General features: G+C 47.3%; 1 protein-coding gene across 1 annotated transcript; it reads right to left on the bottom strand.

Annotated features, from left to right (window-relative positions):
* Positions 1 to 978: 978 nt before the first annotated feature.
* On the bottom strand, positions 979 to 24,560 carry HGD (homogentisate 1,2-dioxygenase). The gene is made up of 14 exons (XM_083854922.1): positions 24,385 to 24,560; positions 19,180 to 19,251; positions 16,248 to 16,336; positions 14,470 to 14,575; positions 12,476 to 12,535; positions 11,916 to 12,007; positions 11,274 to 11,308; positions 10,071 to 10,150; positions 9,842 to 9,941; positions 7,393 to 7,517; positions 6,713 to 6,817; positions 5,443 to 5,569; positions 1,936 to 2,117; positions 979 to 1,332 (listed from the first exon to the last, which is right to left on the bottom strand). The coding sequence occupies exons 1-14, from the start codon at positions 24,397 to 24,399 to the stop codon at positions 1,201 to 1,203; spliced, it is 1,320 nt and encodes a 439-aa protein (XP_083711048.1). The 5' UTR covers positions 24,400 to 24,560; the 3' UTR covers positions 979 to 1,200.
* Positions 24,561 to 24,711: the final 151 nt, after the last annotated feature.

The raw sequence follows: 24,711 nt of genomic DNA, 5'->3' as shown, positions 1-24,711 counted from the left end.
CTGGATCAGTCTGATTAAATCAGCTTCTCTGGCAAATTGATTCTCCCAAATGTCCTTTTCTGAAATGGCTTTTTTAGAGTAAACGTCTCTGTGTAGATTTTACAATACTTTGCTCAAAGCTGATGCCTTTTTTTTTTCCCCAAGGACCTGGTGCAGATCCAAAACTGATGATGGATGTAACTGACTGATAACTGTGTGTCACAGGTCTACATTTCCTTCTCTTTGGGAAAATTGCTTCTCTGGGGAAGTAAGAAACATAGATCTGGTGGCACCAAGTTTAGAAACATCCACAGGGGTATGTGCTAAAGTACAGGCCTGAAGTGTGGGGTGCCTGGGCTGTGCTCCTGGTTCCTACTCTAGCTGGGGCTTTGCTTGCTGCCTCCACCCTGCTGGAATTCACCAGGTGGGGGTTAGGCTTGCGTACTCCATGTTGAGGTCCCCCCTCAACAACTGAGGAGTGTCTGCAATTGAGCTTTTTTCCAGGTACCTTCCCAGGAACAAATGCTTAGACTGGCCAGAGAAACCCTTTCACATTTGCTATGCTGCAGTTTAGCCCAGAACTAGGGAGAGAATTTGTCAAGTGCTGACAAGTCAATATTGCAGGATGGCCAGAGCACAGAAGAGAAACTTTCCCTCACTTAGTAGTGAAGTGCTTTGGATTTTCCAACCTTTTTTCATTTGTGGTCTACTTTTCTGACAACCAAGCCTTCCCTTGGCAGCCCTCCATGGATGAACAGGTTTAAGTGGCTTGCTCTGAGAGTGGGCTTAGGCCTGGTAGAGCCTTCAGCTCTGTTCATAAAGCTCTTCTCATACAGACAGCATACAATGCTTTGTCAGTCCCTAGCTTCTCCCTGGAAAAGACACTGGCCTGTATTTTCAGAAGGCCCTATGGACGGGAGTTAGCTGTCACCTCATGTGCACACAAGGTGCAGCTTTCACACCAGCTGCGTGTGGGGAGAGCCAAGCAAGTACTTCAGCTTCAGCATGTCACCAGGAAAGCTTTAATTGGATTCTTGAAAGTTAAGAATAATGATGGGTTTTACTGCATTTCCCACATGACTTAGGGATGATTGTTTTTGTGGCTGGTGGAAGTGCTGTTCTGTGCTGGAGCATTCTGCACTGCCCAAACTGACTGTGCCATCACACGTAGGTATGCTGGATTTCCCTGCCTTCACTCATGTTGCATACAAGCACTTCCCTTTACTTGTATTTAGGGTTGAAATGGCTTTTCAGAGGTTCCCAGCACTTGTAGTAGTTTTTATCTAGGCGATTTGAGGTCTGGAGGCCCCATTTGGTGACGGCAAGGCTGAGGGATGATTCAAACATGAAGGCCTGTGGGGAAGAGGAAAAGTAGTTAGGGTAAAAGAGGAAAAATTTAAATCTAGGCAAGGTGTCTTCTCTACCACAAACAGGATTTGTGTATGTGGTCCAGTATTTCCAAGTTCTGTCTTCAGCCTGACCAACTCAGGGAGAATGCTCTTCAGATCTGGCAATGCAATGCTGGAATTAGTCAGGTCTCAGGAGTGACTTTGGACTCCCTGCCTGCCCAGGAAAGCCAGGTTGTTCCAAAAGCTCTAGTTCAAGGTCCGTTGATGATCATCGTGAGATTTTAGGGGGTGGAGACAGGAGGACAGCCCAGGGCGTTTGCTTCTGTGCCCATAGGCTAAGACAAAAACGAAATTCCCAGCTTCCTGCTCAGGCAGCAGTTTACGTGAGCAGATGATCAAAGCTGCCTGGCATCGGATGTCTCCAGGGGAACTCCTGGGAGTTGAGCAGTGCTCATCGGTGAGTGAGCTGAATGCTGCAGCAGCTGGGACCAAGTACTTTTCCAACTTGCCAGCAAGAGGTGACAGTACTAGGCTTTAGTGTACAAGTGGGCTGTATGGAGTATGCCATGCTGTGCTCCAACTCTTAGGAGCTCCCTTGGCTCCTTACCATGGTCCCGTCTGCAACCCGCTCCGGCTCCAGCTTGGCTTTGCTCGCCTTCTCGAAGCAGTCAGCATCTGGCCCGTGGGGGGTCATCATGCTGTGCAAGCTGCCGCCTCCCGGCTGGAAACCTTCCTCCTTTGCTTCATAGTGGCCTTTGATGAGCCCCATGAACTCGCTCATACAGTTCCCTGCAGGAGGCAAGGAGAAGAGGTTGCAAACAAGGGTGGGAGGGAGGGATCACAGACAGGCTGTGAGCTCCTTGAAACCCATGAGCTAAGCTGGGCCAAGCAGAGGGTGGATTGGAAGTTTCTAGACAGGGCATCATGATAGGGGGCATCAGGGATCCTACAGAGAGTGCTTGTGAAGTTGTACAGGATTTTACTACCTGGATTCAGAAACAGCTCCCTGATGATGTTCATTAGAAATCACCTTAATGAAGGTGGTTCCATCAATCCCTAAATGATGTTGGCAAACCCGTGCTTTTCCCACCATCTTGAGCTGTGTTAGTAATACACCTCCATATGGACTGCATGGTGTAACCTGATCTAACAGACTTGGATTAGGGATTGTGAAGCATTGGAAAGGAAGTTCTGTGTAATCATCCCTGTGTTACAACATACCTGATCAACAGCCTTTTGAGAGAGCTTGCTCTGCTGTCACAGGTTATAAGCAGGAAATTATTTTGATACTCTTCTACCACCTCTAGTGCAGTCAGGCACTTCATTACCTTATGGTTTTGATTGCTGCACTATCTGCCTATTTGTCTACAGCCACTGTATGCCCAAAGACAAGGAATTCTGTCCTTCCCTGAGGAAGAATACTTTCAGTAGACCCTCCCCTCTGAAACCACTAGAGTAACATACCACTTACTTAGGCAAGGATGGTTATATCTAATCATTCAGTGCTTGCTGAGTTATGGTCCCTGTAAAGAAAGTACTTTAACAGCTGTGGTCCAAGCTTTCAGCTTTCCTATACCTGATGTGACTGAACAATATGGCAACTTTCTGCTCAGCAGTTAGTTTTGGCAAAACCAGGACATGCTTCCGTAGCTATTCTATATATAAGCCTTTTTAACCACTAGTTCAGTCTTTGTTAAGTACAATTCAGGGTATGAAATGTTTAACAGCAAAACTAATTTAGCTCAAAGCAGGGTTGGCCTATATCTGTATGCAAACATTCATTAATTTTCACTCCAAGTTGTCAGTGTCTCATGTAAGACTGGATAGTTACAAGCTTTTCATTGAGCCTGCTCATGTACTGTGCTTGGCACATTTAAACTGCAGTACACATCCTGAGAGCTGGATAGCCAATTTGTCTGCAACAGGAATTTTAATATCTCTCAGGAAGACTGAGCAGGTAAGTAGGAAACCACCCTGGAATTTAGGAGATTAGCAAGAGTCCAGTCTCTTTTCTGCTTGCAAATTTCATATGTGAATCCAAACAACTTAGGTGTGCCTCGCTTCCCTATTAGTTAAAGTGTTTTCTACAAGCAGGATGTTATGAAGTTAAAATCTCTTAGTGGCCAGTAGGTATTAAGGACCCACCATCATGAGAATCACATAAGCACTCTCTCAGACAGAATTACTAAATGCCCATGGTATAAAAAGTGTATCAGAGATTTTCAGTCTGAGTTCAGAAGTACTTAGGAGTAATTCACAGCCTCTAAGGATGTAAATGTAGCCAGGAGAAGTCAGTATTTACAAGCTGCATAGCCTCCTTTGTATGTGAAATTGTTACAGTGTCTAAGAGGAATATTTTTGAAACACCATTGCTATACTTGGGGCAAAGTTATTGAAATACGAAAATCATAACTCTCGAGTGCATCAAAATTCCCTGAACACAGCCTTTCCACTGCACCTGAGGAGAGGAGGCAACAAAGGGTTTCTGGCAAGCAAAATAAGCCTCTTTTGAAATACTTGGAGAGAAAGGAGTTCAGCAGAGCTGAACATGTTGAAATCAATATGGTACTTCTATCCCAGAGTTGCTCAGTCCTGCTATACCTCTCTTAATGCAACAAGATTCTTGTCACAGCACTAATTTCAGAAGGAATTAACGTGTGCAGTGTCTTGATAGCTGAGTATCACAATGTCTGCCTTACTCAAGCTCTTCCCCTCTATGGCTGGGATAGAGGAGACAACCAACCTGCTTATCATGAATTTAGCACTCAAACTTGTGGCTGAGGTGCTGTGGTCAAGTGAGTAGCTATGGCAGCCACAGCTGTCCTCATGGGCACTCTTAGATCATCACAACATGGACAAGAGAAGGAGAGTTCTTTCTGTCTTAGCACAGACAAAGCAAGGCTGAACAACTTCATATATACTATGGCTTACAATGTATCCATGTAAACCGAACACAGCTCTGCTGATGAGCAGCAACTTCATCATAATTAACCAGCAGTGTGTCTCACCTCTTAGGGTCTAGAAAAAGTGTCTTGGCACTATCCCAGCCAGTCAAGAGATGTGTTTTCATGTCACCCTCATTATTGCAAATGAAAGCAGAATGACAGTGCGGGACTTTGCCTGTGGGATTTACTCAGATGACTGCAGAGCTGCCTGCTATGCTTGCAAGTGCCACTAATTCTGCTGGCCTCCAAGGTGCTTGGAAATAACCTAAGTAGCAGAAGGAACTGGCTGTTAAACTGTGGCTAGTAAGTGTGCAGAAAGCCTCTCAGCACTTCAAGGTGACCACAGCGTGGTCACTTAATAGCTTCTGAGATGGACCCTCTTAGCTGTTGATGTAAGGGGTGCCGGATGGCTGAGCTTTCCCCCTCAATCTCACAGAGCAGAGTGTCTCATCCTATCCCTGGAAGAGCAGTCCCATGTTGGGAACTGGATTTCTAGCATCCATTCAATGCAATATATTGCCATGCTCTGCCAAGACGATGCCAAAAAACTGCCAAAAAGAAACCAGCTCGGCGGATGGCAACCAAATCCAAAAAATATCAACCAACTCCCTGCCTGAGAAGCCAATTGCTCATCACTGGCTTCTTAAATGCAGCACCTCCATCACTGTGCAGGTGGTGAAGAAGGGCTGAGGAGATCCAATTCCCTCCTTTGCTGTAACTCTGATCTCACCATACAAGTGCCAGCTCTACGCCCCTCTGTGCTTCTCACTGCTTCTAATATATTTCCCTTTCTCTTGTTCTTATCTATGTACTCTAATGAGATATTAAGTGATTCATGGCTGGGTTACAGGACAATATCTGACTCATTTGTACAATGCCAAGTTCAATATGCACCCAGGCTCTGTGGGAGCCCCTCGAGTACAGACACATCCACCTATGCAGAAGCAATGAGCCCATCATCTCTGAGTTTTCATGAGATGCTTTAAATAGGAACATCCTTGGATTTGTCCATTTTCCAGAGAGGACTGGCTGACTCTAAGAAGCTGACTAACTGAGCCAAGGACAACAAACCAGACTGCTGCTTCCCTGCACATGCTCTCAAATAAATGGAGACTTGATTCTTTTCTGCAGCCCTGGGCTCAGGCACAGCCAAGGAGGCGCAGACGTACGGTGGTAGTAAGGTGGGCGGAAGGTGTTGTTTGCTACCCCCCATCGCGGGGGGAATATGACAAAGTCAGCCAGTGCCACTCCAGCACGGGTCGTCTTGGCTGTCAGGACAGTGAAGATAGAAGGATCCTGGAAAAAAGCAAAGTGAAAAAGCATGAAACAGAGCAGGGCTCGGAGCTGTCTGCTCAGCTCATCCAGGTGGTAAATCTGATTGATACAGCCTCTCCCTTGCCTAAACGCTTTTGTCATCTGCACCTGATAGCGTGGATGAGATTTAGGACTCTGGGGGACAGCACTCAGCATCCCAATTCCATGCTGTACAGGGGGGACAGGAAATGGGTCTGGATGGTTCTTCCTTTGAGCAGCTTAGATGATCCTTCCCCATCTTGGCCCTTGTAGCTGGCAGCATAGATGAGGAGGGTGGACAGCACTGCAAGATGAAGTACTGCAATTCCAGGAGCAGTCTCCAACACTCCTACCATAAAACCACACCTTTTCCTTAGCCGTTACGGAGCACAGGAACGTCCTGCTAGAGGCATTTAGCCTCATGGCCCTGTTAGTTTACAAGTGGAGAAGAAATTGCAGAGAAATTGTGGCTTGTTGAAATCTCCAATCCAGTAAAATGATTTTCTGGGCTTTGATCCCAAACCTGTCCTTCTCCTGGCAGATTTTTCTGGAATTTTAAACAATACTTTGTGTTGGTTTTCTCACTAGAAATGCTCCAGTCTCTCTTGCACACCCACTTGCACTGCTATGGGCACCACACCCAGTGGACTGGTTTCCTTTTTAGATGAGTTGCTCACATTAGTTTTGGCTTTGGTTATTTTCCATAAAATCTGAAATTATTACAATGAAAGCTGCCAGCTCTTCAAATTGAAATTCAGTGCTGGACTCAGAGGAACCAGAGGAAGGAGTCTGTCCAATAGCAAGAAATAAATCAAGACAAAAATTTGAAGCAACCTTTTTGCCGGGTTGCACAGTGTATGTTGGCATCAGTATTCATTCCTCCTCCAGGGCACAGAAATTCTGTGCTGCACAGAGCTGTCTAAGAAGCTGATCAACCTCCAGTTATGTCTTTGAACCACAAAGGAGGACATCTTCTCCTATGAAACCTTGGTTTGGACCCAGGGAAAGCAGCACAAAAGATTTCACTCTGTTTCTTAGAGCACAACGTATTTTTTAAGAGGAGCAGAAGCCCTGGCGCTCAGGGTGGGTTTGGATGGTACAGTAGCCACAAAATTTTGCTTTGCCTTGCCCAGTTCCAGAACTTACCGCGTGGTCAAAAGCAACAGCATTAATGACCATGAATTTTTCCAGGTGGTATTTGTACGGTGTGTAGTTCCCATGCCAAGCTACAACATTGTAAGGGGAGTGATCCTAGCAAAGCAAAGAGACAGAGGATTACCACATACAGCCTTCCAACATACTGCACATGTGCAGGATGCTGCTCTTTCCCAAGTGAAAAGTGGGTTTAGTACTGGTTAGTGGTATACTGGCAGCTCTTTAAGCACAGCCCAGTGTTGTGAGGGTGAGGTTTTCCTCAGCATTTCTGCTTGGTGAGCCTCAGCCTTCCCTCTGGGGTTTGGTCTCTAAGAGCTTTTGAGTGCTCAGGCAGTGTTTGGACAAGGCCAGCTGCAACACGAGCTCTCTGGTAAGGGAACTTTGGATTTTCACAGTAGCTCCTCATTTCTACATTGCCACTATAAACATATGGAAACAAAGACCACTGTTGACTTTTTGGACAACCAAGTCTTCACAAACCCTTTTTTTCCCAGACTGAGGGTCCTCAGCTGGGAAAATGAATGACCCAAGAAGACAAGGGCTCAGTTCTGCTCCACGCAACTGAGCAGTACTTCATGAGACGACATCCATGCTACTGAGCTGCATATCCCATGCCATGCACTGGCAGTCACTGGACTTCAGTGTTACCTGTTCTCCCAGGGCATCCTCACCTGCTGGGCTGCAAACAGCTTGCCCTGGTACTTGCTGATCACTGTGTATCCCCCGGGCACTTGGCGGTCCTCGTACCACGCCACGGGCACCAAGAAGTCTCGTGGGTTGGCCAGGCCATTGGCTCCTGGGAAAGAAGGAGAGGTGACAAAGCTCTTTGGGCAATCTGCTAGTGAAGTGAAAGCTGGTGCAACTTCCTGGCTTTGTGGGGGCCATTCCGTGTTGTGAATGACCTAACTGGTTCTTGGCCCACCATGAAACCTGAAATAGTCATGTACTTCTTGTGCTCCTATAAGTAGGTAATTGTAATTCATCTTAGTGTTCAAGTCCATGCTCCCTTTGTGAATAAGACAGGTCTCCACTAGTTGCCTTCTGAATGAGATTAGTATGTCAGCCTCAATTAAAGGCATGTAACAACCAGGAATTAAGTGAAAAATGGAGGATGAATTTCTCTCTGTTCCTGGACATCCCGCTGACAGGATGCTTAGCCATGCAGAAGTTACGAGGCATGTCATGAGGGGGCCAAATACATTTCTGAATGCTAACAAAGAGAGCAATAAAACAGTGATACCTACAGACTCGGGGCATACTGAGGGGTTGCTTAATCTGAAGAGTGCATTTTCAAAGTGCTAAGCACCATATGGGTACTGGAGCATTCTTCTCCTCGTTAGTATTATTGTTACAAAGTGGTTTTGAATTTCTTGGATAAAAATGCAGACATTACTACCTGCTGCTAAGGTTTAACAGTCACTGCTTTTCTCCAGCTGTCACTTTTTTCCAAGTGAAAAGTGAAGTTAAAATAAAGTAAGGCTGAAATACAAAAGATCTTGGTCTCTGAGGGGAAGGCGGGTAGGTGGTGAAGAGGAGCTCTTATAATTACCACCTCCTGAAAAGGTTTACAGGCAAGTGCACTCTTTTTCTTTTCTCCAGAAAGTAAGCCTTATAATAGATTCCTGCCTTCTGGAGACAAAAAAACCCTCCAAACCAAAATCCCAAAGAAAGTCTAACTGTGTCTGAAAAAGTAGCTAATGGGAAAACTTATTACAAACAGGCTGGGCAACCATATCAATAATCTAGTAGAGCAGGCATAGGGTAGGATAAGTGGGGGATGGCAGAAAGCTGCAGCTGGCTAAAAGGCAAGCTGTTGAAAAATCACTGCAGGCTCCATGTGGAAAATGATGTGCCCAGCATGTCATACAGAGGACATGCTCAAGTGGGGTTCCATTAAACAGCTGCAGATTGGGTTGGTTCTCCACTGAAAGAAGGATGAGGTTCACTTTCACCATGGCCATGAGATACAAATGCCCTTGAATGCAGATGTACCACACCAAGCTTGTTACTGATTGATAATACCAATTAATTTGCTTGAAGCATGGCCAGTCTTTTAGATCATGCTGAGAGCTAAAAATACCTAGTGAGAAAAAAAACAACAACCCAATCCAACTTGAAACAAAAACATCCAACCCCAAAACACCGGTCTGAAAGTGGAGAACAGTTGGCACTGGTTTTATAGGTAATTTAGCTGTTGCAAGAGGAGTTTCACTTCCCTTCCCTGAGACAATCTTAGTAGCAGTAACCAGGAGGTGTTTTTCTCAGCAAGATAAATTTGGAGGCAAGTATACCCAAAGGATAAGGAGGGTGACATAACCTGAGCTGAGCACTGCCAGAAAGCTGACTGGGAAATCATGATGTGGGCAGCAGGCCTTCAGATGCTGTGTCCCCTCACAATATCTTTGACATGGCAGCAAGAGGCTGTGCCTTCATGATCTGTGACTCTGGGTAGAGCAGGAGGCGTTTGGCACAGGGGATCTGTGATTTATGAGAGCTAGACCTGCACTCAGTGAAAGCAGATCCTCCCCAGCAGCACCACACAGAGATGTGAATGTGTTGCTGATGCAAGTCCTGTGCTGCTCATTTTATTGGTTTCTAATTCTCCAGAGGAAGCAGTTTCTAACCGTAAAGCACTCCAAGGTTCCTCTGTTAACAGAAGTAGGGGGGAGCACTTGATTAAATCTAAAATAGGCCTTCAGGAATATCTCATTTTCAATTGCCTCTGAAATCTGCCCTTCCTTTCACCAGGAAAATTCTCTCTTATCACTCCGGTTTATGCCGTATCTGTAAGTATGAGGCATCAGTGGTGATGGCCTTTTAGGTTTCTTTTGGTAGGAACAGGTTCAGAGATAGCAGATGGGGACACACTAACCAGAACTGAAAAGAAAATAGTAGAAAAGAGGATGGGAGATAAGTGGTCCCTTCAGTGGCAGAGGAATCTCTGGGCAACTGGTCTGTCACATTTTTTGGGCAGATGCTTGCTCTTATGGGGAATAATGGTGTTAGAATGGAAAGCATCTTTGTGAAGGAGCATGTGCATGGGAGGAGGTGATGGATTTGGGCTTGCAATTCATGCCTGTCCCTTTGAAATTCACTGTAGGTGTAACAGGAGATCATTACCAATGGGTCCCAGGTCAGGCAGCTCAAAGTGTGCCCCATACACCTCCAGGATGTAGCCTCTGGTCTCTCCAAACACTTCCACACTGAAACGCATTCCTTGCTGGAAAATAAAGAAAGATACTAGGATCCTCCCAGGACTTTACTGACAAACCATGAGCAGCTGAGTGCAGGAGTTGGCTTGCTCCTACATCTGGCTCTGAGCCAGAGGCAAGGTGCATTCAGCCCTTACCTGGATGACACAGATTTCATTGGGCTCCACTAGCATCTTCCCAAACTCAGTTGTGATGAGCAGTTTTCCTTGCTGGGGCACTGTGGAAACAAAATGCGGGCAGAGGAGCTGAAGTAGTGTGATGATTGCCACCTTCTCTGTTCCTGTCAGAGCATCCAGACTCCAAGGAAGAGCAGTGGGCCCTTTCTGACACAGCTACACAGGGACTCTTGCAGCAGAGACACTTGCACTGGAGTGAAGCTTCCTGACCAGCCCCATCATCCCCACGCCACAGAAGGTACTTGTATGAGCCCAAGCTTCATGGCCCCTTGGTGTAAGGTTTGTGCCACAGCCCAAATAAATGGGATTTGATACATTTGGTCCATACCTCTCTGTCTCACAAGCTTCATATGAAACAGTGCATGTCCCCATCTTTGTCATGACTGTGGCAGTGTGAGATGTCTGGGAATAACTGCTTCCTGAGGGTAAAAGCAATACTCTGCTAACACCTGCATTGTTTTCCATGACTGTCTTGGCACAGGAGAGCTCACATTTTGACTTGAAAAACTAGCAGATTTACAAAACCTGCCCTGGCACTTTTACTTCACAGTAGTGAAGGAGGTGAGCGAGAACAATTTAATAGCTATTTGATGGGACAAATGTTCCTATTGGTGTCCCGAAGGCATTCCTGTTCCTTGCTCAAGAAAGATACAAGCAAATATCTGACTTCTGATACCACTCAGAATATTTTTCAGCCTGTGTGGACTTTATGTGTCAACCTCCACACTGACTGTGGCAGTCTGGTTGCCTGAGGCTGGCTCAGCACGGGAGCTAAGCTGCTGTGCCAAATAATCTTGGGCTAAAGCAACAAAGGCATCTAACTATAAGCTGTTCAGAAATCCTGAGGTTTATGATTTCCAGAAAACGTCTGCCTGTGGTGCATCTAATACCAGTCTAGAGAGCACTGGGAAATGATCCCTGAGCACCATGGCAAGGAAGCTGGGTCACTGCTCAAAGAGTTGAGGTCTGGCACAGGAGCATTGCAACTCCCCCAACAGCCGAGCTGGTGCCAGACCACCAAATCTGCATGGCATGGGGGTGAAGCCAACTCTCTCCTCCAAATCTTGGCTGTAGAGCCCCAGGCTCTGGAAGGACAACGAGGCAGGCAGGTGGTACCCCAGGTATAACCACCTGGAGGAAAAAGAAGCCAAAGCATCAACTCACCAATCAGGAAGTCGCCATCTGAATTATAAAGGCATCTAAAGAAAAAGGAAAACAGTAAGGTTAAGGTGCTATATATAAGCCCCATGCATTTGTGCATACCACAGCCACAGCTGGGGAGTTTTGAGCTGGGAGACTGACATGGCAGAGTTTCACAATTTCACAGAATATTCTGAGTTGGAAGGGACCCACAAGGACCATCAACTCCAACTCTTAAGTAAATGGCCCAGCCTGGAAGCAGGATGTTCTCTGACTTCTGCCAGGTCCCTGTCTCTGTACTCATGGGCACATCAGGTATTGTAAACTGGGGAGTGGAGCTGATTTCTCCCCTGAGCCACTGCAGGGAGCAGCAGCACCTGCTGCATGTGTGTTGAATTCTGGGGAGCAGCTAGAGGACCTAAATCCAACACATCTCCTCTTGCTGCACCCCCATGTCCAACTCCCTAATTCTCTTGGTGGTTCCTCACCCACTCCTCTGGTGTTTGACTACAGAGCACAACCTGCTGTGGACATGGAGAACATGCTTGCCTGTGCACACAGGAGCACAGGATGTACAGGGATGCTGGGAGCCAGACTCAGCTTAGTGGCAGACAGACAGACAGACAGCCTGGAGCAGCCTGAGCCACCAGCACAGCAGGCACTGACCTGTCAATCATGGAGGTGTTGCAGACAAAAATATGGACAGCGATGCCATTGCGTCCTCTGGGCTCACCAGCGCCACACAAGGTGTGCAGTCCCTACAGGCAAACCCAAAGCACCAGGAGTGAACAGAAGGCAGGGGAGCAGGGGCACCCCTCTTTCCTCCCCTCACCCCACCTTCTTGCTGGCTCTCACCTCCTCTCTCACTTCCCACACTGCTACCAGCCTTTCTCTGTGTGGCCTTTTGTCGAATTGTTGGATTCTCTTTAATATAATAAGGGTTTCTTAAAATCCATGTAAGCTAGTGCTTTCCAGCCAAGGATCTGGGGAAAACTGAGGGCTGGGGCTTTTTTTTTCAAGAGTTCTGTGAAAGTCAATGACAAAAATCAAGCCCACTGACAGTTGCTTGAAATCTGCAATCCTCTCCCCTCCCATAGATGCTCTGCAAGCCCAGTGGTTTCAAAACTGCAAATATTACCCCAATTCTGAGCATCTTCTGTGCCCTGCCACCTCCTGAGGGGAAACAGAGATGGAGGATGCCCAGATGCCCTGGTTCCCCAACTTACGCTCACAAAGTCCATCTTATTCTGAGGGGCTTTTGGAATCTCAAAAGGTTTCCATCGCAGCTAGATTGCAGCAAACAAAAAACAAGAAAGAGGTGTCAGTGATCAGAACATGAATGGTGGTAATTCAAAAAGAAAGTAGACCCCTGTCCTCCCCCTCCTTCTCCTTGCTGAGGTAGCTCTCCTTTCCTCTCTTTCCTTGTTGCCTTGATAATCTGGTTTACAACTTGGGGAGGGGGGGAGGGTTGGTTGTTTTTGTGGGGTTTTTTGGGGGGAGGGCTTTTAAAATTTTTAATCATACTTTTGTAAAGTAATTGGCAGGCCTGTGTACTGGCAAGGTTAAAAAAAAATCCTATTTTAAATCTATCTCTATAGATAGGTCATCAGACAGAAAATGCCAGAGGAGTCCAAAATATTTGCTGGATTTGAATCTACCTGCATCCTATCACAAGAAGTTCCACAGTTTATGTTTATCTAGGGGTTTTGTGTTTGGTTGGGTTTTTGTTATTTGTTTGTTTATTTTTTATTGTGACATTTGTTACTGGTATTTGTTTTCTCCCTGCCTCTCAATCATAGCTTTCCTTTGTCATCTCTGCTCCAGTCATGAGAGTTTTCTTCTGTTTCAGCATTTCTTGCTCAGATGACACTCCATATTTTTTCATCACATTTGACTCCTTTTCAGTTTTGTCATCTGTGTCTTTTATAATTCTGCCATTGTCCTTGGGTAATTTTAAAGTGTCATTTTTCCCATTGACTTCAATTGGCTTTGCATAAGGTGCCTCCATATGGCCACCTTTTTAGATGGATGAGGATTGCTGAAGCTCCTTAAGTACCTGGGTGAAACACAAAGCATTGCAGGGAAGAATAGGTGCTGTTCAACAAACTGAACCTTGTCTCTGGCTCTGCTTCAGAGAGGATAAGAAGGAAAGCAGGAAGGTGGCTCCCACTTCCTGCCAGGAAATAACCCTTATGGATTTGGTGGCAAGAGAGGGAGCGGGCAGGAGATTTGCTGCTGTCTCCTTAGACAAAAAAGGTGCTACAAGTAAATGGTTTCACATGCCTGAGAGCTGGGCATCTTGGAATTACTGTAATCATAAATAATCATAAAGGCAGATGTAGAGTGCAGAAGGGCATTAAGGATGGATGAGGTGATAACAGAAGTCATTGGAGCTTCATCTGGGAAGGAGCACCAAAGGCATGTAAATATGAGCCTGTCACTGCTCCTTGGTCAATGGCTGGAAAACATATTCCAGCAGATATGGGAAATTATTTAGACAAATGGTGAGGCTGCCGGGAGGCTGGAAATTAGCTAATCATGATGCATCAAAGGGCAAAACCTGAGAAAAGTGAAAACCAATGACCGTGAGATGATGTTGAGAGGAGAATGGCAACAGATTAGCAAAACCAAATGTTCTGGGGCTGGCAGGGAAGAAATCATGATTAAAGACAGTGGCAAGGCTGTAAGAGAGGAAGACAAATGCCATCTCTCTGTGTGACTCTCCAGAATGAAGCAAGATTTCCCACGAGGGCTGCAGGGAAATGGGCTGGCAGCCAGGAGCCTCTCCAAAAGCACAGGGGAGGAGAGGATGGATGGCAGAGACATGCAGCTGCTCTGCTGGCTGAGCTGGGCAGTGAGAATTTGATGGGGGACACTGAAGGAGAAGAGAGAGCAGATTAAAAGGTGGCCAACAGGAGCCCCCAGGGGAGATGCCAGGTAGCACAGATCTAACCTTGTGGCACTGTAGCCGTTCTGGGAAGCAGCACAAGGATCTGTCAAGGTGGGAAGCAACAAGCACCGAGGGCTGTCCTTCCTTGGGTGGCCATGGTGAGGAACAATGAACAGGCAGCAGACAAGACCCTGCTTCTGAATCGGTCAGACCTCCAGGAACCCATGGCTCCCCTCAGACCTTTTGCAACTCAGTGCCTTTGCATTTTTGATGAGTTTGACCTTTGACTGTCCTCCTGGCAAGGACCAGGGAACCTTCCAGCATGGTTACCTGGTTGGGGTCAGGCTCAATTTCATCCCAGTCGTGTGTCAAGTGGCCTTCCTCAAGAGGTTTGAAGGGTTTGTGGCAGACTGAAGGTAGGATTCGATACAGCCAGCTATAAAGAAGGAAAACACCTGGATTAGCATGGGGAAGAAGTTAAACCCTCTGGGTAGCTGCTGGCTGATTAAGCTCCTAGAATAACATTTACATGGGTGGTAACTGGAACAAAGTGTTTATTAAATATCAAACTAATAATATTAATAATAAAATTACATAGCAAACAACAGCTCACAGCCAGAGCTTTCCAGAGAAATGGCTCTATTATAGGCTCTAAATACAAACATGTCCTGCTTTATATAGCTAACTGTCTATATGTGTATTTACGTGTAGTTACTTATGCCTACATTCACACATATGCACATAAAAAATAAAGATACAGCTTTTTCTGTTGCTGAAATACAGCAATCTCACAGTTGGAAAAAGAAGCTTGTTTAAACACAGCTGTAAAGCAGCTCAGACAAGACAGTGATGAGCAGTGTCCAGTGGAAAAAACAGAGGAGCTCTCTGGAGACAGCCTATATCAGAATTTGGATGGATTACAAAAAGTAGCATCCTATGCTTGGTTGGCCATGCCCATGCAGCAAAGCCCAGAGTTTTATTTGATGCTTCCTGCTGCTGTAGGGGGTCTCCCATGCCTCTGTCACTGCCTGGGACCATTGCTCTCTATCCTTGCTGCCTGCTGTGGCTGTGGGCCCTGCCATCACTGCCACTCCGGCATCCACACACCCTGCATGGTGTAGCCAAGCCCAAAGCTGGGCTTTCAGTCAGGTCAGAGAGCAGAGGTGATCAAAAAAGCCTGAGCTAGAAAGGGCAGCTGATGCTTTGGATGTGTTAACAGTGGTGGTTGCAGTTTGGGCAAGTGGAAGAGGGGAGGAGGGAACTCTCTCTTGAGAGCTGGAAAAATTCCATCAAGGACAACTTCATGCAGCAAACAATGATTCATCCCTTTCCCACGCACACTGAGAGCTGGCACCAGCCTGGAGAGCAGAGGCATCTCAGATGATGCATTTGCCTTTCATTTGAACAAGCACCAATAGGGACAGAAGAGCCACAGTGGGAGAAGCAAAAAGAGAAACCCATCTTCTGCAATCTGGTTATGGCTGGAGCATGACAACCAGGACAGAGCTCTGGGAAGCTTGCTGCTGGCTGGAACAAGCTGTTCCCAGCACTGCTGAGGTGTTAAAGATCATGCTGGGTGCCTGGCACTTTTCTGAGGCTGTGAGCAGCCCCAAAATGGGAACAAACTGAGCTAGCAGCTCACTGGCCCCAACTAGTGTGCACGAACATCCCTTAGGAGGAAGGAGTCATTCTCAGAGGCTTGGCTTTGACACTGTCCATCATCAGGTGCTTACCAGTGCCAGTGGCAGGAGTGATCCTTCCATAAGGAGCATCAGGGATGAAACCCTGATGTTGTTTCACACAGCACACATAATCCATTCAGGACCATGTGAATATCACCTCCTTCCTCATCTTGCTCAGAAAACCACTTTCTTTCCCTCCCCAATCACTCCTTTCTCAGCATTTTCTTAACCCACTTGCCCCACCAAAGCCTTCTCTCTCCATCTCCCATGCTCTTCTGTCCTTGTCCCTCTCCCAGTGCACAGCAGAGCTGTTTCACCCTTCTAGGCTTGCAGAAAGCCCTGGTGGCACTGAGGCAGCCTCTCCACTGCTCCCCAGTGCTCACCCCAAGTGCCACACTCCCCTCCTCATGCCAGGGGTGACGGTACCTGCGCTTGTTGGTGGGCCGGGGACAGGTGAAGGCCGAGCCCGAGAGCTGCTCTGCGTACAGGCCGTACGGGCACACTTGAGGGTTGTTCTGCATGGGAGGAGAAGGAAAAATAAGGAGTGAGAGGCAGTGGCATGGAGCTTGGCTCTGAAGCCTCCAGCAGAGCACTGACCCGGGCACCCAGCACCCTGATGCTGTAGGGTGCTGTGCTCTCCTTCGGCTGTGCTTCAGCTCGAGTACTTGTCTGTTCTTGCTCCTCTGAGGCACCAGCCAGACCCCAAACACCATTCCCACATGCCACAAAAGTGCCCTAAGGAGTCAGCACAGCCACTGAGGCAGCAATAGAGTAAGCTGCAAGGGACAGTGCTGCACAGGGTCAGAAACAGGAGTATCAGGGAAAAGGAAATAATTCCCAGTGAATACAGACTGGAAAGCAGACCGATATTGAGCACAAACTTTTCCCAGACCAAGTGTTCAGAGGGGTTACCGCAGAGCATCGTGTCTGGCTGGCTTTCCAGAAGGCTAATAAAGACTTACAGAAGCTGAAAGCACTGAATTTCCCCTTCTCCTCCTGCCCTCTGCCTATGGAACTGGTGCCTAGAGCAGGTGTTTTGGTATCATACTGCTTCCTCCTGACAGTGCTGCTTGCTGCCCAAAAGCATCAGTGACCTGTGTAGGAGCCTTTGCTTTCCTGCAGGGTTTCTGCACAGTGAGAGTCCTCCTTTGGAGTACAAAGGGACCACTTCCCCCTCTGCAGAGCCGTGGGTACAACTAGCACAGGTTTTAGCAACCCCTATGAGTTCATAACTGGAGGACAGATTCCTCCTTTTCAGAGAACAGAAACTAAGCATTTTGATTTAAGTAGGCCACCATCTATTTGTTTGAGATCAGCGAGAAGCAAAGACATCCAAAAACTGCAGGAAACACCCCAGTGGGTGTCGTACACCATTTGCTATCCCATCTCCCATCCTGTATCCTGCTGCTGAGCAGACCAGCCATCCATATGGTATCAAACCCTGCCCTGAGAGGTGGGCAGAGGGGAGAGCTAAAGCTCTCTGAGTGCATGTAGCTTCCAGCCCTCCAGCTCCATCTTGTCAGTACGGGTATGCAGTGAGGCAGGGGGATCAATAACCCTTGGAATTTTTATCTTAGCCAGCACTACTGCAGATGCCAGAATTATAAATACTGCATTGGAGAAAGGATCCACTCCCGGGACTGAAGATCTTTTCTGTGGAACTTGTTTCCAGATTTTTCTATTAACTCTTTTGATACAGAGTCCACACTCTGTCCGGATGAGAGCACCTCAGCCAGGAGCTGGAGGAGTCTGCTCTGGAAAGTGGTGCTGCTGTGGAAATCCTCAAAGAGCACATCCACCACATTCCACTGCCTTTTTAGACCAGCAATCACCATTATTGATCTTCCAGTTTTTAGGTGCCTCTATCTTACATTTTTTCTAGCCAGCCTCAGTAACAAGACACTGCACTGGCCAAACTACCAGCCTGAATCAGCAGAGCAGTTTGTCTTTCTTGTCAGCACACTGCGGGCTGCCATGCAGACCGAGGGGACATTTGCTTTTAACATGTCCCTGTGTTGTGTGTTAGTGTCCTCACCAGCACACAACATGTAAAATATCAGAACTGGGGGATCCAGAAAACTCAGGAAAACCAAAAGTTGAAAAAGTCTCAATTTGACCTTAATTCTACTAGCCTCTTTGCATAGGTGGGGAAGAGGAGCACCAAGGGATGTAACTGGCTACGCACCAAGTCATAGAATCCTAGAATGGTTTGGATTGGAAGGCACCCTAAAGACCATCTAGTTCCAACCTCCCTGCCATGGGCAGGGTCACTTCCCACTTGACCAGGTTGTTTAAAGCCATCCAACCTGACCTAGAACATTTCCAGGGATGGGCTATGCACACCTTCTCTGGGCCATCTGTGCCAGTGTTGCACCATTCTCATAGTAAAAAATTTCTTCTTAATATCTGATCTAAACCTACCTTCTTTTGGTTTAAAGCCATTCTGCCTTGTCCTATCTACTACATGCCCTTGTGAAAAGTCCCCCTGCAGATCCCTTGTAGCTCTATTTAGGTACTGGAAGGTTCTAAAAAGTCTCCCTGGAGTCTTCTCCAGGCTAAACAACCCCAACCCTTTAAGCCTGTCTTCACAGGAGATGTCCTGTCATCCAAGTCCAGAGGATTACATGAGATCCAAGGGAAGCCCCAGGCAGCCTCAGAGTGTGTGCTGGTGTAAAGGGGACCAGCACAAAAGGAGGTGACAGAGGTTTAATTCTTCGGGGTTTCATTCTCTCTGGGCACCAAGAGAGTAGCACCACACGGATTGTGATTCCTTTCCTTAAAACAGAATGACCCCACACAACTTATTCTCATCCAACATGTTCAAAGTAATTTTTTAAATGAATGTCAGTTTATTACTACAGGCATTCATGTCTCCTCTCTACAAAGAAGTTTCTCCCCTGCCAAAGACTCATATGTCAGCTTCACTGAACCCCATTCCTGCAGAAGTTGTGAAATCTGCCTCTCCTGCATAAGCATATCTCTCTGCCAGTCTCCAAACTTCTGGTCTGGTTTAATCAAGAGCTGGTGGCTTCCTTCTCAGTGTGGCTGAGCCACTTGTATTGCAGACTCCTTTAGGAAAAAAAAAACCTGTTGCTGAGCAGAGGTAATTTAGGCAAGCCTTAACATCCAAGGTGAAACTTGGAAGCTCACAAATAACTTAAAAATAGAAAGTATGAATGGAAATCTTTAGTTCTGACTTCTGCCAGCATCTTATTATTCCAGTCTAGTATAAAGAAGGTTCCTGGAGATTTGCATGGTGGCAGAGAGAAAGGAAACATGTTAAAATGAAAAGAAGCCAAGGGATTAGATATTCATTCAAGAGTACATTTTGATAAAGCACTTAAAAAACCCTCCATACCTGTCCCTCTGGTAAAGCTCCTGGACAGCGTGGATCCTCGGAAACATGTTCATTTCCAAATCCCGACATGTACTGTAAAATAAACCACACAGCTCATCACTGCTTTGAAAACATAACCAAAACCTCTCCAAACAACCCACCCATTGCTTTCCCATGCACTTTTCCAGGCTCTTTGTATGCATTAAGACTTTCTCAAGTGATATGCTTGCTTGTTGCCACACACCATTTTCACAACTCCTGGATTTGCTTCATTAACTAACCATGTGGTGGGCTGGGAAGCACAGACAGGAATTGCTCTCCTCAGTCTGCATGTCCATTTTGACTACATTCTGCTCCATCAAGGCACTTGTGAAATAACCCAAATATCACATATCAGATTCAAGGACAGCAGGGTGATAGATAGGAAGAACTGTGCACCAACGTTACAGATGTGTGCCAGCACCATTCATGTTCAATCTGACTTTGCTTCAGTCATTGGTGTTCCCAAATCTGCAGACTGCCTTGCAAATTTGTTCACTGGGTCCTCAGATTCTTAGGGAATGAAACTGGGAATTATCTGGTAGACATGCCTTGTGATAAATCCCCATGCTCAAAAAAAAGGTCAGGCTGTAGATGGGCTGAGGGAGGAAGGGAAACAAAGCCAAGTTAAACTGTGTCACTGATCTGCCCTAAATAAGTGTTGTCCTGTTGGGCATGAACTGTCCACCATGGTAGTAAGCAGGAATTAATCCATTACTGGTTTATCTGGGTCTCTAGAACAGTGAATTCCCAAGAGACCCACAGATGAAACAGAAATACACATCCTCCCATACCTGCCCTGCCTACAGCTGCTGTGGTCTGAGCATGGCTAAGAGCCACAGGGTAGAATGGATGCTGATCCCAACTTTGTAGAACTGGGAAAAGCCCTGCAGCAAGCCTGAGACACATAAGGGAAGCAGAATAACAGAGACCTTAGCTTTGCACTGTCAGAAATGTAAACACAGTCCCTTCAGATGCTACAGGAAGCCACAAAGCAGCTCTGTTGAACTCTGTGTGAATGCAGAGGTGTTTTTTGGCAGCGACCAGTGGTTCAGTCCTGTGGCCTGGGGAGGGAGTTAAATATTAATGCTGCCCTCTAACAACTGCAAGAGTAGCAGGGCTGCTCATCAGCCTTTAGACAGTGGTGCCAGGATGGCAAAGCCCAGAAGGTCTAAGGCTGTGACCAGCACTGAGCAGCCCTGGCAGGGATCATCCATGACCCTCCCTGAGGCACAGATCTGAGATTAAAGTGGACTGACAAAGCCCCTACACCTATGGTTTATTTTATATATAGTATTACAGCACCTGGATTATTCCCTCCAGGAGTGCTCAACCTTGGGCAATTTGCAGCCAAAATTTGCAGTCTTATAATTTTCCAGTGTAGCAGAGACTCTGAGAGCAAGCCTGAAACCTCCTGAGAAATCATGTGTTTTCCTCAGGCTCCTTTCAGCGACCTGTAAGAGAAGACCATTCCCAGGGGGCCCAGACTGGCTGGAAACCCTGCTCAGCCTGAACCTGAAAACATCCTGGTTTCCATCGGTTCAGGGAGGATATTTCTCTCCTCTTGCAAATGAATATACATCGCTGGGAGCTGCTCTCCGCTGGGTTCTGCAAGAAGGATATTGATATGCAAAGCAGTAGGTCACCTAAGCAGCCTTGGCAAATGTATTGTATTGGAGCATTTCCCCCCGCCCCGTTTTTTTTTTTATCCCCCCCTCCCTTCTTTTAAACGGAAATGCAGCAATATCTGATGGGACTGCAGCAGTTCCAGAATTAACTGAGACTTCCACACTGCGTCCTCCTTTACCGGCAATATAAAGGTGGTCCGAGTATTTGCCTCCGGGGCAGCCCTGGTGAAAAGGAGAGGAAAGGGGGAAGAGGACGAAGAGGGAACAAGCTGATTTTCTGGAAGCATACCCAGCAAGAGTCGACAGGCTCTGCTGAATGCTCATGGAGAGCTGGGAGGGGACAGCCCAAAAGTGGTTCTTTGGAGGGTTTGTGTACCTGGCAAGCATCGTGTGCTCCCCGGCAGCCCCATGCCACACTGCAGGGGTAAGGGGGAAAGGAGGCACAGAGATTTTGCTGTGATGAATCCATCCATTGCCCTTCAGGCTAAAAAGCTGGCGACTGCCCATCTGAACTGCCCATCCACACCCCCAAAAGTCTCTTTGCCTCTGCTTGCCGGGCCAGAGGAAAAAAAGAAAACCAACTCAGCAGCAAGCATCTTGTGGCAGCAGCTGCTCTGTGCCTGTGCTGGTGCTGCACCCCACCTTGCCCGAGCGCAGCAATGCAGGGGGCACTTTCCCACTGGGCTGGATACAGAGCTGCTCCCTTCCTCAGCTGCACCAGGGGCTGCACAGGGTGGCACTGCCCCGCTGCCTCGAGAGTGGCGGCAGAAGCTGCTGCATCATTGTTTGGTCAAATAAATTCTTTCTTGCCAAGAAAAAAAAAAAAAATCGGATTCTCAGGTAACTGCATCGAGGGCTGAAAAAAAGACATTGGCAGGACTGCAGCCGCTGGAGGGGAGACGCCTTGCTGATCATTTATCACCCTGAGTGTGGCTCCAAGACTTTTGCCTAGAGAATGGATGTGGCTTTTCTTATTTGCTGTTTTATTTTCTTTTTCCCTGTGGTATACCCCAGAGAGGCTTCTCTCTTCTGCATGCCCATAAAGGGCTGGTGTCAAACAACATTTGGGCTCCCAAAAAGCTGTGCCACATGTGCTCCCTGCATGCCTTGCAATAATTATGCTCTGGGGCCTGGGGCACTATGCAGGGACCCTGCTGATACAGGTTGTGTGGGAGCAGCGGTGAAAGGGCCAGGAACATCATGGCCTTTCTCCCTTCCAACCCTCTGAACCCACCTCCCACCTTCCACTTCTCGATTTGTATTGCACAAGGTGCCCCCAAGCCAAGGGAAATGACCTCTTTCTGCCTGCCCAGCAGCAGAGCATCCTTCCTGGGCTGACAAATCTGTGAAAATGGATCCCAACCCTTCTCTGTGAAGTGGCACCATGATTTGAGTCCAAGAGTACCTCTCCCAAGGTCTCTGTCTGGCCTCTACAGTTCCTAGATAAGTTATAGATGTCTCCAGGTTGGGTAGGTTGATGGGCAGTATTGTAATTGAGCAGCTGGTTTCTCTGTTACACAAAATAGTCTCTCTGGCTCTTTGTTTTCAGTCCTGCTTTTAACTGCTGTTGTTATTTTGTTCAAGATGCTGTAGATTTTTATGCCAACAGGACCTTAGGAATTCATCTGACTCCACTTTGGTTTTTGTTTTGTAGTTTTTCGATAAAATGAGAGAGATAAAAGCCCAGCACAGCATAAAAAATTCAGCAAAGCTCATTGATTGGAATAACTTGGATGTAAAGCAGAGTGCTCGCAATGGGTGTCGTGCTCTGACCTATAAACCATAACCTTTTGTTCTCCAGATTATAAAGCAGGCGTGGGAAAAATGCATTTGAAGTCTGAACACATAGGCTGCAAAATAATTAAGACCCTTCTTCAAACACTGCATAATATATTTCTCTACCAGCTCCTGCTGCAGGACACAGGGAAACAACATTCCTCTCTTGACAAGAAGCTTGGCAATTTTTATCAGCTCAGTGCAGTCAGCACTGGAGTGTTTAACACAAATGCAGAAACATTATAAGTATTTGGGGCAATGAGTAGAGCAGGTCTCTCACTCCCTGTCTGGGGCTCCACAGCCTCCTTGCAGGCTGAAGCCAAAGCACAAAACCCAGAGCTCTGCCCTGGTGCTGCAGGTCCAATATCCCCAGAAGAAGCTGCCACCTCCCCTGACATTTCGACATCTCTCTGCTCCAAAAGTGCTGGAGATGGCCCAGGGCCAGACCTTTCCTGAAAGGACCTGCCCAGCTCTAGGCTGGGACATGACCCTCTGTGGACCACAAAAGAGAGGGATGGATGCCAGGGGAATGGAGAGGAAGGGTAAACCAACAGTTTTGGAGGAGACATGCCAAGAGAAGGTGGAACAGGGGAGGTGATGATGGGGTAGGGACACGAGTGACGTTTTGGAGAGGAGCTGCTGGCAGAGCAGCCTGTTCCCATGAGCAGCTCCGGGCAGACCCACACTCAGCCTGCAGCCACAGCCACAATGGCCAACAAGGTGTTAGGGGCTGCTGGGTCTGAGACAAAGATGGATATGCAGTAACAGTCATGACATGAAACAGCTGGACTCTCATCTGGAACAGTACAGTGGCAAGGCTGCCCTGCTGCTGAAAGAGGATAGTGAGAGCTGGGAAGTGTCATGGACAGGCAAGGAAGAAGCACAGTGAAATCTTACTGTTTGAGGAGACAGGACTCTTCAGAGGTGAATGAGACCTGTAAGAACACTCTGTAAAATAATGAGCATTACAGAAGTGCTGAAGGAACACACACATGTATCTCCAGGACTAGAAAAAGGCTTAGTAACAATGACATCCCAAAAGTCCAGGGAGAAATAAGATCCTGCACAAGCTCTTGAGACTCACCATGTCCTGGAGTGAGGCCCTGCTACTCCTGCCTGCTGCAGCAGCTCATACACCCCAATGACCTGGAGCAGCTGGCCCCCCATGACAGTGGTGAGATTCAGAGTTGCAAGTCTCACGTTCCTATGCTTGAGCCATAAACCCACCCTCTCACACCCTTCTCCCAAATCTCCCTCGTGCTCTGGCAAATGGTGCAGGGAAAGCTCCTGCCAGCTGCCCTGCTGGGGCTTGGAGAGAAGGGCATGGCCACAGCCTTGCTGTTCCTGGGTGCCCTGCAAGGGGTACTGAGAAACAGCCCTGAATGGACTTCCCCATCGCTCCCTGGGGTTGCAGGGGAAGATGGCAGCCGGGGTTGCAACGTTTGGGCAGATGTTGCCAGACAGATTTCATAGGCTGAGGGGGAAACACCCCCTGGCAGCCAGGATGAGAGGATGGGTGCATGCCAAGGGTGGGGAAAGGACAACTCCCACCATGAAGAGGTCCTGACCAAGAAGATTTCCAAAGGAGGTGAAGAGGGAGAGAAGTGCTCATTTATAGATGAAATATATAGCAAAATACTTAATCCCAAAAAACCTTTTAAAAATCACCCTGACACAAGATAGAGGGGCACAATAAAATGAAACAGAGCCCAAAAACTTAGTGTGAGCAGAGAAAGGGTATCTACAGCCAGCACTGGTGGACCACAGGGTCCTGACCTCTTACCTGCAGGCCCGTCATCCTTCTCCTGGTTATCCTCCTCTTGGAGCAGACACAAACCCCGAGCAGGTATGTGGCCAAAGCAGCCTGCCAAGCAAAGCCTGCTCACTGATCAACTGAGCTGGGTTGGAGGCAGGCTGACAGTGCTGGGAGTGAGAAAGTCCAAGGGAATTTTCAACCTGTTTGCTCAGCCCAGTCTGTGTTTAACCAAACGCCCTTCTCTGCAGAGCCAACCCCAGGATCGATCTGAATAAACAGGGGGTGAGAGGGACTGGGTTTCCTAATCACCCCTGCTCCCCCCAGAATGTTAAAAAGGGGGTTATAGTTCCCACA

The sequence above is a fragment of the Zosterops lateralis genome (assembly GCF_965231275.1).
Source record: "Zosterops lateralis genome assembly, chromosome: 2".
Taxonomy (NCBI): domain Eukaryota; kingdom Metazoa; phylum Chordata; class Aves; order Passeriformes; family Zosteropidae; genus Zosterops; species Zosterops lateralis.
This window is presented reverse-complemented; position numbering and strand designations above follow the sequence as displayed.

Bases quoted from the DNA above. Each gene is read 5' to 3' on its own strand.
- HGD (XM_083854922.1), bottom strand. The intron at 16,337-19,179 runs GTATGGAGGGTT...CCTCCCATGCAG, and splicing joins GAGCTTTACCAGAGGGACAG to AACAACCCTCAAGTGTGCCC. The intron at 11,309-11,915 runs GTCAGTGCCTGC...CTTTTTCTTTAG, and splicing joins AACACCTCCATGATTGACAG to ATGCCTTTATAATTCAGATG.